This window comes from Hemitrygon akajei, chromosome 6 (genome assembly GCF_048418815.1).
Source record: "Hemitrygon akajei chromosome 6, sHemAka1.3, whole genome shotgun sequence".
NCBI classification, from domain to species: Eukaryota; Metazoa; Chordata; class Chondrichthyes; order Myliobatiformes; family Dasyatidae; genus Hemitrygon; species Hemitrygon akajei.
The window spans coordinates 21,172,010-21,188,947 of record NC_133129.1 but is presented as its reverse complement, the minus strand read 5'-3'; the positions used below and the strand labels follow the sequence as shown (position 1 = coordinate 21,188,947).

The following is a 16,938-nucleotide window of genomic DNA, read 5'->3' as shown; positions in this document are numbered from 1 at the left end:
TGTTGTGGTTATGGAGTCACGTTCTGGTGAGTCTGTAGATTATGGAGTGTGTTCAGTGTTGTGGTTCTGGAGTCACGTTCTGTTGAGTCTGTAGATTATGGAGTGTGTTCAGTGTTGTGGTTATGGAGTCACGTTCTGGTGAGTCTGTAGATTATGGAGTTTGTTCAGTGTTGTGGTTATGGAGTCACGTTCTGGTGAGTCTGTAGATTATGGAGTGTGTTCAGTGTTGTGGTTCTGGAGTCACTTTCTGGTGAGTCTGTAGATTATGGAGTTTGTTCAGTGTTGTGGTTATGGAGTCACATTCTGGTGAGTCTGTAGATTATGGAGTGTGTTCAGTGTTGTGGTTCTGGAGTCACGTTCTGGTGAGTCTGTAGATTATGGCGTGTGTTCAGTGTTGTGGTTCTGGAGTCACGTTCTGGTGAGTCTGTAGATTATGGAGTGTGTTCAGTGTTGTGGTTCTGGAGTCACGTTCTGGTGAGTCTGTAGATTATGGAGTGTGTTCAGTGTTGTGGTTCTGGAATCACGTTCTGGTGAGTCTGTAGATTATGGAGTGTGTTCAGTGTTGTGGTTCTGGAGTCACGTTCTGGTGAGTCTGTAGATTATGGAGTGTGTTCAGTGTTGTGGTTCTGGAGTCACGTTCTGGTGAGTCTGTAGATTATGGAGTGTGTTCAGTGTTGTGGTTCTGGAATCACGTTCTGGTGAGTCTGTAGATTATGGAGTGTGTTCAGTGTTGTGGTTCTGGAGTCACGTTCTGGTGAGTCTGTAGATTATGGAGTGTGTTCAGTGTTGTGGTGAGTGACGTTCTGGTGAGTCTGTAGAGTATGGAGTGTGTTCAGTGTTGTGGTTCTGGAGTCACGTTCTGGTGAGTCTGTAGATTATGGAGTGTGTTCAGTGTTGTGGTTCTGGAGTCACGTTCTGGTGAGTCTGTAGATTATGGAGTGTGTTCAGTGTTGTGGTTCTGGAGTCACGTTCTGGTGAGTCTGTAGATTATGGAGTGTGTTCAGTGTTGTGGTTCTGGAGTCACGTTCTGGTGAGTCTGTAGATTATGGAATGCGTTCAGTGTTGTGGTGAGTGACGTTCTGGTGAGTCTGTAGATTATGGAATGCGTTCAGTGTTGTGGTGAGTGACGTTCTGGTGAGTCTGTAGATTATGGAGTGTGTTCAGTGTTGTGATACTGGAGTCACGTTCTGGTGAGTCTGTAGATTATGGAGTGTGTTCAGTGTTGTGGTTCTGGAGTCACGTTCTGGAGCCTGATGGCTGTAAGTTGATCTGCTGATGTCCTTTATCCTTCTTAATTCTTTTCACGTTTTTTTTTGCTTAAGTTTTTTTACTTCTCCTTCCGGCTTCCTCATTTCACAAACGAGGGCTCTGCTCGGAACAAGCTGGGAGGAACTCGGTGGAGAGACTGTTGCTCGCCCAGCAGCCTGGTGCAGGAACTGCTGAACCATGTCGTTACCGGGGAGTCTGTGCAGACCTGCCTCACTGCCGAGTCTAGTACAACCCACACTGCCCCGCGGCCTCCTCTGGTGTGTGGTCACCTGTGACAGCCGGACTGACACAACCATTTTAATTCCTAACCCTGTTCCTAATCCGACGTGTGGGTCCTTGGCCCCCTCTTCTGCCACTATATTCTGTCGAGGTAGCCTCCAACCTGATGGCATGCACATCAATTTCTCCAGCTTCGGGTAATTTTGTTTACCCCTTCCAATTCCCACCTCTTCAGTTCCCCACTCTGACCTCTTCTCCTCACCTGCCTATCCCCTCCCTCATGGTCCACTCTCCTTTCCTATCAAATTCCTTCTTCTCCAGCAGTTTGCTTTTTCCACCTATCGCCTCCCGGCTTCTTACTTCATCCTCTCTCCCCCACCCACCAGGCTTCACCTACCACCTTCTAGCATGTCCTCCTTCCCCTCCCCCCGTCTCACCCTTCCCCTTCTCAGTCCTAAAAGCATCGACTTCTTAGTCATCTCCATAGGTGCTGCCTGACCTGCTGAGTTCCTCCAGCATTTTGAGTGTGTAACTCTAAACACCCACATAGCCATTCCATGACCTAATAACTTCTAACCTAAGAAATGGGCAGAGAAGGCCCTTAGCCCTGAGTTACCATGCAATGCAATGGAGCTGGGATTGGAACTGGTTATTATTGCCACTGAGGTACAGAGTTACCCAGCCTTGCGTCCCAGACCAGCAGGTTCAGGAACCGTTATTTCCATCTGGCTCCTGAGCCATCATGGATGACCTCAATCAGCTCAGCGGTAAATCGACTCATTAACCTACAGACTCACTTTGAGGGACTCTTTGTTACTCATGTTCTTGGTATTATTTTATTTTGTCTGTTGGCAAGACTAGTCCTCTTTCGCACACTGTTTGTTTGTCAATCTTTGCTAGGTATAGTCATTCATAAGTTCCAGTGAATTTCTTTATTTTCCTGTAAGTGCCCACAAGAGAAAGAATCTCAGCATGGTATATGGTGACATATCGGTACCTTGGCAAAGGCGTGTTGCTGGCACCCTAGAACCAGATGGTCTGGGCAGACGGGCTTCTCAGCCAATGTTGGAAACTCATGTAGGAGAAGGAAAACCTCAGAAAAATTCGGAGCTGGAGTCCCTAAGAGTTGGGTTCAACGCTGACTGGCAACTCCTGGCGCGCAGGTGCCAGACTGTATGGGTCTCTGCCGTTCCTTTGGGTTCATCAGATGCGTGGAGAGGGGGAAACTGCTATATGGACACAGCTTGTGTATCTGGACAGCTAGGACACAACATCCATGGTTTACTCTGACCAACAGAGGCCTCGTGTATAGGTTCCTTGCTTATAAATTTACTCTGAGCTTTGATTATTGTTACTGAGGTACAGGGAAAAGCTTGTCTTTCACACTGTTCATACAGATCACATCATTGAGACAGAGTCCATGGCGGGGAGCTTGTTTCTGTGATGTGCTGTGGAAGAGAAGAGTACGTCTGCACTGGAAGCAGGCCGAGAAGAAAAGTGCAGTGCCAGAACTCACTTTCCTGGTCCTTCATTCTCATTCAGCTAGGAAATACCCCACTCACTTTCTCCTCTGCCTCCCCGGGCAATTAAACACCAAAGTAACACACACACATACACGCACACGCACACCCACACACACTCTCTCTCTCACTCACTCTGGAGGAACTCAGTAGGTCAGGCAACATCTGTGGAGGGTAATAAGCAGTCGACCCTTCATCAGGACTGACGTGTCCTGAAACATTGACTGTTTACTCCCCTCCGTAGCCGCTGCCTGACCTGCTGAGTTCCTTTATATTTATTTGGAGACCCCTTGCAAAACTGGCCTTTCTGTCCCAACCAGCAGCCCACCAATGTAACCAATCACAGGACAGTTCACAAAGACCAATTGACCTACGGACCCATGTGTTTTTGGACTGGAGACCCATGTGCTCACAGGAAGAACGTACAAACAGTACCTGAGTTGAACTCTGCCTCTCCGAGCTGTAATAGCATTGCACCAGCCCCTACACTACAGTTGTCTGGAACTTAACCCTTGTGTGTTCTTAACCCTTACTGTAACCACTGCTACGTACCTGCTCTGACACCCCCTCATCTCTGATGTCCCGACACGATGATTTCCTACACTCTGCCCATAACCTGACGTGGATTTTCTTTTTATTTTCTTGCAGGTTCCAGCCGAGATGCCGTTAAACCGCCACCTACACCCAACCTGCCCCCTCGGTCTGTCGGCAACAAAGCACCCGAAATCATGTGAGTAAGCTGCTATTTCTGTTCACTGTGCTCGGGATGAGAAACCGAGAATTATCAACAGTCAATATCGCCAGTGTGTCACCATTCCATCACCAAGTGTCACTGATATATCACCACTGTCATCATGACATCATTAATCACCACTGTGTCATCATGATGTCACCACACATCACCATGACGTCTCTAATAAATCACCACTGTGTCACCATGACATCAACAATACATCACCATGTATCACTGATATATCACCACTGTCACCAATACGTCAGTTGTGCTCCACTAGTCCTTAAAAACGGCTCCTTCTCTTATTCAGATGCATAGGGGTATATGCGCACACGCACACACTCACACGCACACAGACACGCGCATGCACACAGAGAATCAGATTCATTACCACTATCTTATATGACATGAAATTTGTTTAACAGCAGTGCAGTGTAAAAACTTAAGTTTACTATAAGTTACAAACATAAATAAGTAGAGGAATAGTGAGGTAGTCTTCATGGACCATTCAGAAATCTGATGGCAGAGGGGAAGAAGTTGTTCCTGAAACATTGAGTGTGTGTCTTCAGGCTCCTGTACTCCTCCCTGATGGTAGCAATGAGAAGAGGGCATGTCCTGGTGATGGGTGTCCTGAATAATGAATTCTGCCTTCTTGACACATCACCTTTTAAAGAGCTCCTCGATGGTAGGGAGGATTGTGCTTTTGATAGAGTCTACAACCCTCTTCGGCCTCTTGCGATTCCTGTGCATTGGAGATCCATCCCAGCTGGTGCTGTAACCAGTCAGAATGTTCTCCCCTTACATCTATGGAAATTGAGTGTTTGGCGACAGGCTGAATCTCTTCAAGACTGCTGGTGAGTTGGAGCCTTTGGCATGCCACCTTCGTGACTGCATCAAGGTGCTGTGTATTTGCATGATATACACAGGTTTGTGCAGATGGGGCTCGTCAGCCATGGAGAAGGAAAACTCTGATCACAGACCTGTGCTGCCTTGTGGTTTTCCCCACTCGAGGGGAAGGCTTTGAGAGTAAACCCCAAAGAAAACTCCGGAGCTGGAGTCGGTAAGGCAGTTCAGTGCAGCTCCTGTGATGCTGCTGGTGCGGAATTGTATCGGTCTCTGCCGTTCCTTTGGATTCATCAGCTGCATGGAGACAGGGAGCCTGCCGCATGGGCAACAGCTCACTCTCCATATCGTACAGCCCTGGCTTGTGTATCCTGTAGACACATCATCCATGGTCAGTCTGGACTGACGGGGGGGCCTCACATACACAGCAGACACATGTGCACACACAAACACACGCAGTTATACCTGTGCACAATTACACAGCTACTCACTTCACACCAATGACGGTGTGGCTAAGCACAGCTCCAACACCATATACAAGTTTGCTGGTGACACCATTGTTGTGGGCTGAATCAAAGGTGGTGTGAATCAGTATAAAGGAAGGGGATTGAAAATCGGGCTGAGTGGTGTCATAACAACAACCTCTCACTCTGTGTCAGCAAGACCGAGGAGCTGGTTGTAGACTTCAGGAGAGGGAAACCAGAGGTCCCTGAGCCAGTAATCATCGGAGGATCAGATGGAAAGAGAAGGTCAGTAATTCCTGCGTGTCACTATCTCAGAGGACCTGTCCTGGACCCATCATATAAATATAACTGCAAAGAAAGCACGACAGTACTTCCTCAGGAGTCTGCAGAGATTCAGCATGACATCAAAACCTCGTCAAGCCTCTATAGGCGTGTGGTGGAAAGTGTGCTGACAGGCTGCATTGCGGCCTGGCGTGGGAACACCAATGCCTTTGAACAGAAAATCCTACAAAAGGTAGTGGATTCAGCCCCGTACATCACGGGTAAAGTCATCCCAACTATTGAGCACATCTACATGAAACACTGCCGAAGAAAAGCTACATCCATCATCAAAGATCCTCACCGCCCAGGCCGTGCTCTTTTCTCACTGCTGCCATCGGGTAGAAGGTACAGGTGCCTCAGGACTCACACCACCAGCTTCAAGAGCAGTTACTACCCCTCAACCATCAGGGTCTTGAACAAAAGTGGATAAGTACATTCACTTAAGGGCTCTGTTATATTGTTTCATGCTCGCTATTTATTACTATTTATTTACATCTGCATTTATAGTTTGTTTACAGTTCACAGTTCCTGATGTTTGCTGTTTACAGTTACTGTTCTATAGATTTGCTAAGTATATCCACAGGAAAAGAATCTCAGGGTTGTACATGGTGACGTGTATGTATTCTGATAATAAATGTTACTTTGAACGATTACTGGCTCACACAGTTCTCCATTTGTGGTGTATCTTATAAAATTTCTACCCGATGTTTCTAATTTAGTATTCTCTGATGCCAGTTCTGAAACTCTGATTCTTTAAACTTCATCAGCAAATATAAGCCACCAGTTCTGCTTTATCTGCCCTACTGGTCGGCCCGTTACAGGAAGGATATGAAGGCTTTGCAGAAGATGCAGAGGAGGCTTACTGGAATGCTGCCTAGATTGCAGAGTATAAAGGAGGAAGTGGGCAAATCTATGCTGTTTTCTTTGGGATGACTGTGGAGACCTGATAGAAGATTATAAAATTATAAGAGGCTTAGATAGAGTCAAGATTCGGATAACAATCTTACCTCTTCTCCTCACCGGCCTATCACCTCACCTTGGGTCCCCTCCTCCTTCCCTTTCTCCTATGGCCCACTCTCTTCCTACCTTTCCCATCCAGCTGCCTTCACCTATCACCTGACGAAGGGTCTCGGCCCGAAACGTTGACTGCTCGTTTCCACGGATGCTGCCCGACCTGCTGAGTTCCTCCAGCGTGTTGTACGTGTTGCTTTGACCACAGCATCTGCAGTGCACTTTGTGTTCCTCCCCCCACCTTTTAATTCTGGCATCTTCCGCCTTCCCTTCCAGTCCTGAAGAGGAGTAGACAGTAAAGCCTTCCCTACTGTTGGTGTTGGTGGTCCAAGAGAGTTCCTCACTGATGTTCACTCCCAACGACTTAAAGCTGGAGACCCTCTCTACTGCTTCACCGTTTATGAGTATTGGAGCTTGTTCCTACCTTCTTGAATTCCTGAAGTTGAACACCCCATGAGTCTGCAAGAGCGGGGCACAAGATGACTCACTGACAGACTACACAGTAACAGACCTAGGAATGGAAATAACGATGAAACAGATAACTAGCACGGCATTTGATAGAGCAGCAGTGCTGGTAGGACACAAACTACAATGCTGCATCTGTGGCTGGACAAGGATAACATCAGAGAAGGGGCTTAAGATCCACCAGGGCAGGAAAAAGTGCCTGAGGGAGCTTGGTGAGGGGCCTCGCATCGACCATCACCTTCTAAGAGGTAGATCAAATCAGTCGAGTGAAGCCCAGAGGCAGTCCACAGGGTATCAGCACCCCAGGCGAAGCTCAACCAAGCACAGATCCACCAATGGGCACGAGTCCAGATCCCAACCAGCCACGGCCAGCAGCAGAAAGGAAGCCCCAAATCTTGTGGCCAAATCCTGCCAGAAGAATGAGTGGGAGATCATCAACACAGATCTTGTCCATCTCCTAGAAGGACTGAAGGGAAGTGTAGAAAGAAAACTGGAGAAGTGGGGTGACACCATATACAGCTATGGGGTAAGGAGATTTGAAGTGAAAAAACAGAGGACACAGAGGGAACCTTCAGTCCAGCCTAAGCCTAGGAGACAGCAGGAAGTTGAAAGACTGGTGAAGGAAAGGAGACAGCTGAGGAAACAGTGGAGGAAGTCCACAGAAGGGGAAAGGAAAGGACTCGAGGTATTACAAGCAGAAATAAAGCAGCGCTTGACAAAGCTGTGAAGAGCAGAATGCTTGAGGAAACAACATAAGAGGAAAGAACGGGCGAGGGCAAGCTTCTACAGAGACCCTTACAAGCTCGTCAAAAGCAAGGAGAAGAGCGGGGTCCTTAGAGTACCTGTGAGGGAACTGGAGGGGCACCTGAGGAAGACCCACTCTGACAACCAGAGGCGTGAGCCAGTCACCACTCCAAATGACTTGCCACCAATCCACCCACCTGAGCACCACATGGACGCAAGGGCCCCTACATGGAAGGAGGTGGAAAGTAAAGTTAAACGAGCAAGATCAGCATCAGCTCCAGGGCCCAATGGCATTCCATACAGGCTCTATAAGAAAACCCCGGCGTCCTGAAATACTTCTGTAATCTAATGAAGGTGGCATGGGCGAAAGGAATTATACCCAAGGCTTGGCGAAGGGCGGGAGGGATACTAATTCCCAAAGAGAAGAATTCCTCAACAATCAGTCAGTTCCGTCAGATCAGTCTCCTGAATGTGGAAGGAAAGATCTTTGGTGTCGTGGCTCAAAGACTCTTAGCCTTTTTGCAGAGCATCCACTTCGTCGACACGTCAGTGCAGAAAGCAGGAATACGTGGTTTCCCAGGATGTCTGGATCACACAAATGTCATCCGGCACCAGGCACAAACTGCCGAGGAAGAAAAGAAAGAGCTGCATGTGGTCTTCCTGGACCTTGCCAGTGCCTTTGGGTCGGTGCCTCACCAGACTGTGGGCAGCTTTCAACTTTTTCCAGGTTCCACAGGGCATCACAAAGCTGGTCAAAGCATTTCCAGGATCTGCAGTTCTGTGTCACAACACACAGTAACACCACCACATGGCAGCACCTTGAGCTAGGCATAATGGCAGGCTGTACCATCTCTCCTCTGGCATTTATGATGGCAATGGAGCTCATTGTCCGAGCATCACAATGTGTGGTCAGAGGGAAACGCTTGAAGAATGGGCTGTGTCTTCCTCCAGTCAGGGCGTACATGACCACAATAACATCAAAAAAAAGCATGCACCAAACGCCAGCTGGATAAACTCCAGGGAAACATGAAATGGGCACGAATGGAGATCAAACTCAGTAAGTCTCGCAGTATCTCAATTGTCAAAGGCCGGCTCACCGACATAAGGTTTCTTATCAACGCTGAGCCAATACCAACTGTCCTGGACAAGCCCATCAAAAGCCTCGGACGTTGGTGCAACGCAGACCTCAGAGACACCGAGCAGGTGGAACAACTAAGGCAGGATACGATCAGTGGCCTCAAGCTAATCAACAACTTGGCTGTCCCAGGGAGTTTGAAGCTTTGGTGCTTTCAGTTTGCACTGCTGCCCTGACTTATGTGCCCAGTTACCATCTATGAGGTCACTATGTCTCATGCAAATCGGCTGGAGAGGCTGGTGAACTCACATATGAGGAAGTGGTTTGGGCTACCGAGATGCCTTGGCAGCGTAGGACTTTACGGGAACAGAGCCCTTTCTCTGCCAATTTCTAGCCTGGTGGAGGAATACAAATGTGCCAAAGCAAGGCTGGAAATGACACTCAAAAGATCTCAGGACCCAATCGTAAGAGGCGTTGATGCTGCTGTAGCAACAGGGAAGAAATGGACCCCAGCCGCAGCAGTACTGGACGCAGAAGCCGCCCTCTGACACCGGGACATAGTGGACTATGTCCAACAGGGCAGAGGAGGCTTTGGCCTTGGAGTAATGAAACCTACCTGGCAAAAGGCTACAACAACTGAACGCCGGCACCTGGTGGAGGAGGTGCACCACCAAGAAGAAGCAGCCCGATGTGCCAAAGCAATATTCCTAGCCAAGCAAGGCTGCTGGATGAGGTGGGAGGGTGTCGAGAGCAGGGAAATCACGTGGAGTGAGCTGTGGAGCATGGAGTCAAATAGACTGAGCTTCATCATCAGAGCAACATATGATGTCCTGCCCTCTCCTACAAACCTAAACCTTTGGCTGGGAACCTGTCCTCTGTGCGCAATTCCGGCATCCCTCAAGCATGTCTTGGTAAGTTGCAAGACCAGCCTAATACAAGGCAGATACACCTGGCGACACAACCAATTGCTGAGGTGTTTGGCAGCTGAACTTGAGTGTAAGAGAGTAACCACCAACGCCAGGCCTCTCGATGCCCAGACAACGGTCCCACAACTACCATCCTTCATCCGGGAAGGAGAGAAACCAGGGGCTAACCCCTTGCCTCACGCCTCAAGCCCACTGCATGCAGCCAGGGACTGGGAAATGCGTGCCGATTTAGGCCAGAACCTTACCTTCCCATCTGAAATTGCAACAACCAACCTGCGGCCTGACCTGGTCCTTTGGTCCAACTCCCGACTTTATCATTGAGCTGACGGTCCCCTGGGATGAGGTTTACGAACGGAAAGGGCCGCGATATGCCAACCTTGCAGCTGAAGCAGAGGAGCGAGGCTGGAACGTAAAAGTGCGCCAGTTGAGGTGGGGTGCAGGGGCTTTGTAGCCAGTTCCACCGTAAGGCTGCTGAGGGAAGTAGGGGTCGGGGGCAGGCCAAAGCACTTGCTAATGCCACCGAAATGAGCAGTCACTGGCTGTGGCTGAAAAGAAGGGATGTTGTCTGGGTTGCCAAGTGACCATCCAGAGACTAACCATGTGACACACACCCAGGCCTGGTCAGCCTGTGGTGGGCCTGCCTCGGCTGAGCGTGTCTTGTGATAAAAGGCCCAAACACTCAGTGACGTCGAGGTACACAACTGAAGATGTGTCGTACTGGTAGTAACATCATCTAGTAGTCATCTTTATGAACTACTTCCACTCAAGTCAAGTGCAGTGCAGAAACTTTAGGGATTGTAACATCCAGTCCTATTGATCAAACTGTTGAGTGAAAGGCTATGGTTATTGCACCTCCTCTCTGCTGGCCTGTTGTTCTTTGTAATGAATCCAGTCGCTGTGGAGTCATCAAATGATGGAGTTGGTGGCATTGGCAGGGGCATGGTCAGTCCACATCCCTGCGACACACCGGTATTCAGGGTCAGGGAAGCTGCCTAGTCTGACTGTCCGGGTGCGACTAATAAGCAAGTTGCATGCGGCAGGTTAGTTAGGAAGGTTCAATCGTTAGGTATTAATATTGAAGTAGTAAAATGGATTCAACAGTGGCTGAATGGGAGATGCCAGAGAGTAGTGGTGGATAACTGTTTGTCAGGTTGGAGGCCGGTGACTAGTGGTGTGCCTCAGAGATCTGTACTGGGTCCAATGTTGTTTGTCATATACATTAATGATCTGGATGATGGGGTGGTAAATTAGATTAGTAAGTATGCAGATGATACTAAGATAGGTGGCGTTGTGGATAATGAAGTAGGTTTTCAAAGCTTGCAGAGAGATTTAGGCCAGTTAGAAGAGTGGGCTGAAAGATGGCAGATGAAGTTTAGTGCTGATAAGTGTGAGGTGCTACATTTTGGTAGGAATAATCCAAATAGGACATACATGGTAAATGGTAGGGCATTGAGGAATGCAGTAGAACAGAGTGATCTAGGAATAATGATGCATAGTTCCCTGAAGGTGGAATCTCATGTGGATAGGGTGGTGAAGAAAGCTTTTGGTATGCTGGCCTTTATAAATCAGAGCATTGAGTATAGGAGTTGGGATATAATGTTAAAATTGTACAAGACATTGGTGAGGCCAAATTTGGAGTATTGTGTACAGTTCTGGTCACCGAATTATAGGAAAGATGCCAACAAGATAGAGAGAGTACAGAGGAGATTTACTAGAATGTTACCTGGGTTTCAGCACCTGAGTTACAGAGAAAGGTTGAACAAGTTAGGTCTTTATTCTTTGGAGCATAGAAGGTTGAGGGGGGACTTGATAGAAGTATTTAAAGTTATGGGGGGGATAGATAGAGTTGACGTGGATAGGCTTTTTCCATTGAGAGTAGGGGAGTTTCAAACAAGAGGACGAGTTGTGAGTTAAGGGGTAAAAGTTTAGGGGTAACACAAGGGGGAACTTCTTTACTCAGAGAGTGGTAGCTGTGTGGAATGAGCTTCCAGTAGAAGTGGTAGAGGCAGGTTCGATTTTGTCATTTTAAAAAAATTGGATAGGTATATGAACAGGAAAGGAATGGAGGGTTATGAGCTGAGTGCAGGTAGGTGGGACTAGGTGAGAGTAAGCATTTGGCATAGACTAGAAGGGCTGAGATGACCTGTTTCCGTGCTGTAATTGTTATATGGTTATATGTCTTAGCAGCGTAGGACTTTACGGGAACTTTCTCTGCCAATTTCTAGCCTGGTGGAGGAATACAAATGTGCCACTTTACTGAGGCAGCGGGAAGTCTGGAGAGTCCATGGAGGGGAGGCTGGTTTCCGTGATATGCTGAGCCGCGTTCACAACTCTCTGCAGTTTCTTGTGGCCGTGGGTCGAGCTGTTGCAGTATTGAGCTGTGATGGATCGAGAAAAATTGGTGAGAGTCAAAGTGGACATGCCAAGTTGTTTAATTTCTGAGACGTTGCTGAAGCGTTCTTGGCCATCGCATGTACAAGACTGGACCATTGGGACCTGACCCTCACAACTTCAACAACACTCTTGTGACACCTGTAAACGGGATTCCTGAGAATCTTTGCAAGCCTGTGATGGTAGGCGCCCCTTTGCTCCACCAGCGCTGCCGACCAGCTTTCCATGCCGGAATTTCAGCAGGTGAACTGGGTGTTGGGGTGGAGATACGTCTCTACCAAAGGAGGTGTAAGGCACTCCTTCCCCCCACTAGCCTGCAGGTCACCCTTGGGCGAGGTGTAGCCCCTGTTTAGCCCCCAATCAGGGTCATGGGAAACCGGGGAGCAGATGGTGGATGGTCATACGAGCAGCTGGTGCAGATCAAAGTCCTGGTTATGTGACCACTGACACCAGGTGGACCATCTCTGAAGAGTATTAGTAATGGCTGGTGTCACCCATCTTGTAAAGTGACTGCCCAAGACGGAGGCAATGGCAAAACAGTGCCATTGAAAAATTTGCCAAGAACAACCATGGTGAAGAATAGACCCTGATCTCCCACATCATACGACATGGCACCTAACGAATGAATGAATTGGGTTAGGGATGGATAATGGCAGTTTGTATACAGAACAGTCTTATATAATACGTCAGCAGCCTGGGCTTCCCCAGGTTCTTGATAACAGCACAAACTGGGTGAACACAACTAGATGGACCCGGAGCGCAGGGTTATGTCAGACCAAGTTGAGGACAGGATGTGAAAGGTCACTGAGGTTTTCATGGTACACCACACAAACACCGAACAGACGGACTCTCTGTAGGATGTCCTGTCAACTTCTGCAAACCTACCTGAGAATGAAGAACAATTCCACGGAAATGATCATTGTGATGCACAGATATACACAATGACCACTTTATTTGATCTCTCCTGTACCTAGTAAAGTGGTCACAGAATGTATGTTCATGGTCTTCTGCTGCTGGAGCCCATCCACTTCAAGGTTCAATCTGTTGTGCATTCAGAGATGCTCTTCTGCACTCCACTGTTGTAACGCCTGGTTCTTTCAGTTACTGTCACCTTCCTGTCAGCTTAAACCCATCTGACCATCCTCCTCTGACTCTCTCATCAACAAAGCAGTTTCGCCCATAGAACTGCTACTCACTGGATGTTTTTTTCTTTTGTTCTTTGCACCATTCTCTGTAAATTCTAGAGACTAGTGTGTGAAAATCCCACGAGATCAGCAGTTTCTGAACTGCTCAAACCATCCCATCTGGTACCATCAAATATTCCATGATCAAAGTCACTTAGATCTCATTTCCTTCCCATTCTGATGTCTGGTGTGAACAACAACTTAACCTCTTGACCATGTCTGCATACTTGGACCATGTCCAAGGCTACACTTTGTATCGGAGGGACGGGAAAGTAGACTGAGGGGCTGGTGTGGCTCTGCTGGTAAAGAGTTGCATCAAATCATCAGAAATATGTGACGTAGGATCAGAAGATGTTGAATTCTTGAGTGTTGAGTTGAGAAACTGCAAAAGTAAAAGGAACCGTTATTGCAGTTATGTACAGGCCTCCAGACAGTAGCTGGGATGTGGACTACAGATTATGAAGGGAAATAGAAAAGGTGTGTCAAAAGGACAATGTTATGATAGTCAGGGGAGATCTTAACATGCAGGTCAACTGGGAAAATTAGTTTGATAATGGATCCTAAGAGAGCTATCTCTTATGAGATAGCTTTTTAGAGCCCACTAGGGGATCAGCTATACTGGATTGCATGCTATGTAATGAACCAGAGGCAGTTAGGGAGCTTAAGGTAAAGGAACCCTTCGGAGACAGTGAAATCAATATGATTGAGTTTTACTTGAAATTTGATAGGGAGAAAGGAAAGTCTGGCATAGCAGTAATTCAATGGAGAAAGGGAAATTACAGTGGCATCAGAGCGGAGTTGACTAAAGTAACTCGGAAGCAGGAACTGGCAGGGATGACAGCAGAGCAGCAATGGTGTGAGTTTCTGGGGCAGATGAGGAAGGTGCAGAATAGATGTATTCCAAAACCAAAGAAATACTCAAATGGCAAAATAGTACAACTGTGGCTGGCAAGGGAAATCAAAGCTAATGTAAAAGCGAAAGAGAGGGCATACAAGAAAGCAAAAATTAGCAAGAAGATGGAGGATTGAGAAGCTTTTACTCACCTACAAAAGCAACTAAAAGAATTGTTAGGAGGGAAAAGATGAAATATAACCATATAACAATTATAGCACAGGCCATCTCAGCCCTTCTAGTCCGTGCCGAATGCTTACTCTCATCTAGTTCCACCAACCTGCACTCAGCCCATAACTCTCCATTCCTTTCCTGTCCATATACCTATCCAATTTTTTTTTAATGACAAAATCAAACCTGCCTCTACCACTTCTACTCGAAGCTCGTTCCACACAGCTACCACTCTCTGAGTAAAGAAGTTCCCCCTCGTGTTACCCCTAAACTTTTGCCCCTTAACTCTCAATTCATGTCCTCTTGTTTGAATCTCCCCTACCCTCAATGGAAAAAGCCTATCCATGTCAACTCTATCTATCCCCCTCATAATTTTAAATACCTCTATCAAGTTCCCCCTCAACCTTCTACGCTCCAAAGAATAAAGACCTAACTTGTTCAACCTTTCTCAGTAACTTAGGTGCTGAAAGCAAGTTAGCAAACAATATCAAAGTGGATAATAAAAGCTTTTTCAAGTATATAAAAAAAAAGAGAGATGAGAGTGGATATAGGACCAATAGAAAATGAGGTCAGGGAAATAATAATGGGGGACAAAGAGATGTCAGATGAACTAAATGAGTATTTTGCATCGTGTGGATAACACGAGCAGTGTGCCAGATGCTGAAGGGTGTGAGAGAAGAGAACTGGATTCAGTTGCTATTACAAGGGAGAAGGTGCTCAAAAAGATGAAAGACCTAAAGGTACACAAGTCACCCGGACCAGATGAACTGCACCGCAGGGTTCTGAAAGAGACAGTGGTAGAGATTGTGGTGGCTTTAGAAATTATCTTTCAAAAATCATTGGACTCTCCCATGGTTCTGGATGACTGGAAAACTGCAAATGTCACTCCACTCTTTAAGAAAGGAGGTAGGCGGCAGAAAGAAAATTACAGACCAGTTAACCTGACCTCAGTGGTTGGGAGGATGTTGGAGTCAATTGTTAAGGATGAGGTTATGGAGTACATGGTGGCCAAAAAAAAAGTAATAGATGGCTTTATTAACAAGTTTGCAGATGATATGAACATTGGTGGAGGGGTAGGTAGTGTTGAGGAAACAGGTAGGATGCAGAAGGACATAGACAGATTAGGAGAATGGGCAAGAAAGTGACAAATGAAATACAATGTTGGAAAATGCATGGTCATGCACTTTGGTAGTAGAAATAAATGTGCAGACTATTTTCTAAACGGGGAGAAAATCCAAAAATCTGAGATGCAAAGGGACTTGGGAGTCCTTGTGCAGAACACGCTAAAGGTTAACTTGCAGATTGAATTGGTGATGAGGAAGGCAAATGCAATTTGCATTCATTTTAAGAGGTCTAGAATACAAGAGCAGGGATGCAATGCTGAAGCTTTATAAGGCACTGGTGAGGCCTCACCTTGAGTATTGTGAACAGTTTTGGGCCCCTCATCTTAGAAAAGATGTGTTGGCATTGGAGAGGGTTCAGGGTAGGTTCACAAGGATGATTCTGGAAATTAAAGTGTTATCATTTGAGGAACGTTTGATGGCTCTGGGCCTGAAGGATGAGGGGAAATCTCATTGAAACCTTTCAAATGTTGAAAGCTCTAGAGAGAGTAGATGTGGAAAGGATGTTTCCAATGGTGGGGGAGTCTAGGACAAGAGGGCACAGCCTCAGGATAGAGGGTCGCCCATTTAAAACAGAGATGTGGAGAAATTTCTTTAGCCGAAGGGTGGTGAATTTGTTACTCTAGGCATCTGTGGAGGCCAGGTCGTTGGGTGCATTTAGGGCAGAGATAGATATGTTCTTGATTGGACGTGGGGGGGCAATATCCTTGTAGGCAGGTTTGCTAGAGCTGTGGGGAGGTTTAAGCTAATTTGGAAGGGGATGGGAACCCGAGTGATAGGGCTGAGAATGAGGCAGGCGGTATACAAGCAGAGGCAGTGTGTAGTGAGACTGTCAGGAAGGACGGGCAGATGATAGGGCAAAATTGCAGTCAGTGTAACGGGCAAGATCAATAAGGGTAATGGAAGCAAGATTGTAGGTGTTAAATTTGAATGCATTCAGTATGTGGAACAAGGTAGATGATCTTGTAGCACATTTAGAGTTTGGCAGGTATGATGTTGTGGACATCACTGAGTCGTAGCTGAAAGAAGATCACAGTTGGGAGCTTAACATCCGATTGTACACATTGTATCGAAAGGACAGGCAGATAGGCAGAGGGGATGGGGAGGCTGTGTTGGAAAAAATGAAATCAAATCCTTAAAAAGAGGCGACATAGGATTGGAAGTTGTAGAACCTTTGTGAGTAGAGTTAAGGAACTGCAAGGGTAAAAAGACCCTGATGGGAGTTACATACAGGCCTCTGAACAATAGCCAGGGTGTGGGATACAAATTACAGTGGGAGATAGAAAAGGCATGCAAAATGGACAATGTTATGATAATCTTTGAGGATTTCAGTACGCAGGTAGATTGGGGAATATCAGGTTGATGCTGGATCCTAATGGAGAGAGTTTATAGAATTCTCCTGATGAAGGGTTTCAGCCCGGAATGTTGACTATTTACATAGACGCTGCCTGGCCTGCTGAGTTCCTACTGCATTTTGGGTGTGTTGCTTGGATTTCCAGCATCTGCAGGTTTTCTTGACTAGAATTTGTGGAATGCCTTCAAGATGGCTTTTTAGAGCAGCTCATGGCTGAGCCCACCAGGGGGTCAGC

At 47.0% G+C, this 16,938-nt stretch overlaps 1 protein-coding gene across 4 annotated transcripts in view; it reads left to right on the top strand.

Moving 5' to 3' along the window:
- The window catches only part of LOC140728899 (FYN-binding protein 1-like), a 171,754-nt gene that overhangs the window by 82,525 nt on the left and 72,291 nt on the right, over nt 1-16,938 (top strand). For all 4 annotated transcript variants that reach the window (XM_073047983.1, XM_073047984.1, XM_073047982.1 and 1 more), the window contains exon 3: nt 3,657-3,738. In XM_073047983.1, coding sequence (XP_072904084.1) covers nt 3,657-3,738 — 82 coding nt within the window. The remainder of the gene's footprint in view (nt 1-3,656; nt 3,739-16,938) is intronic.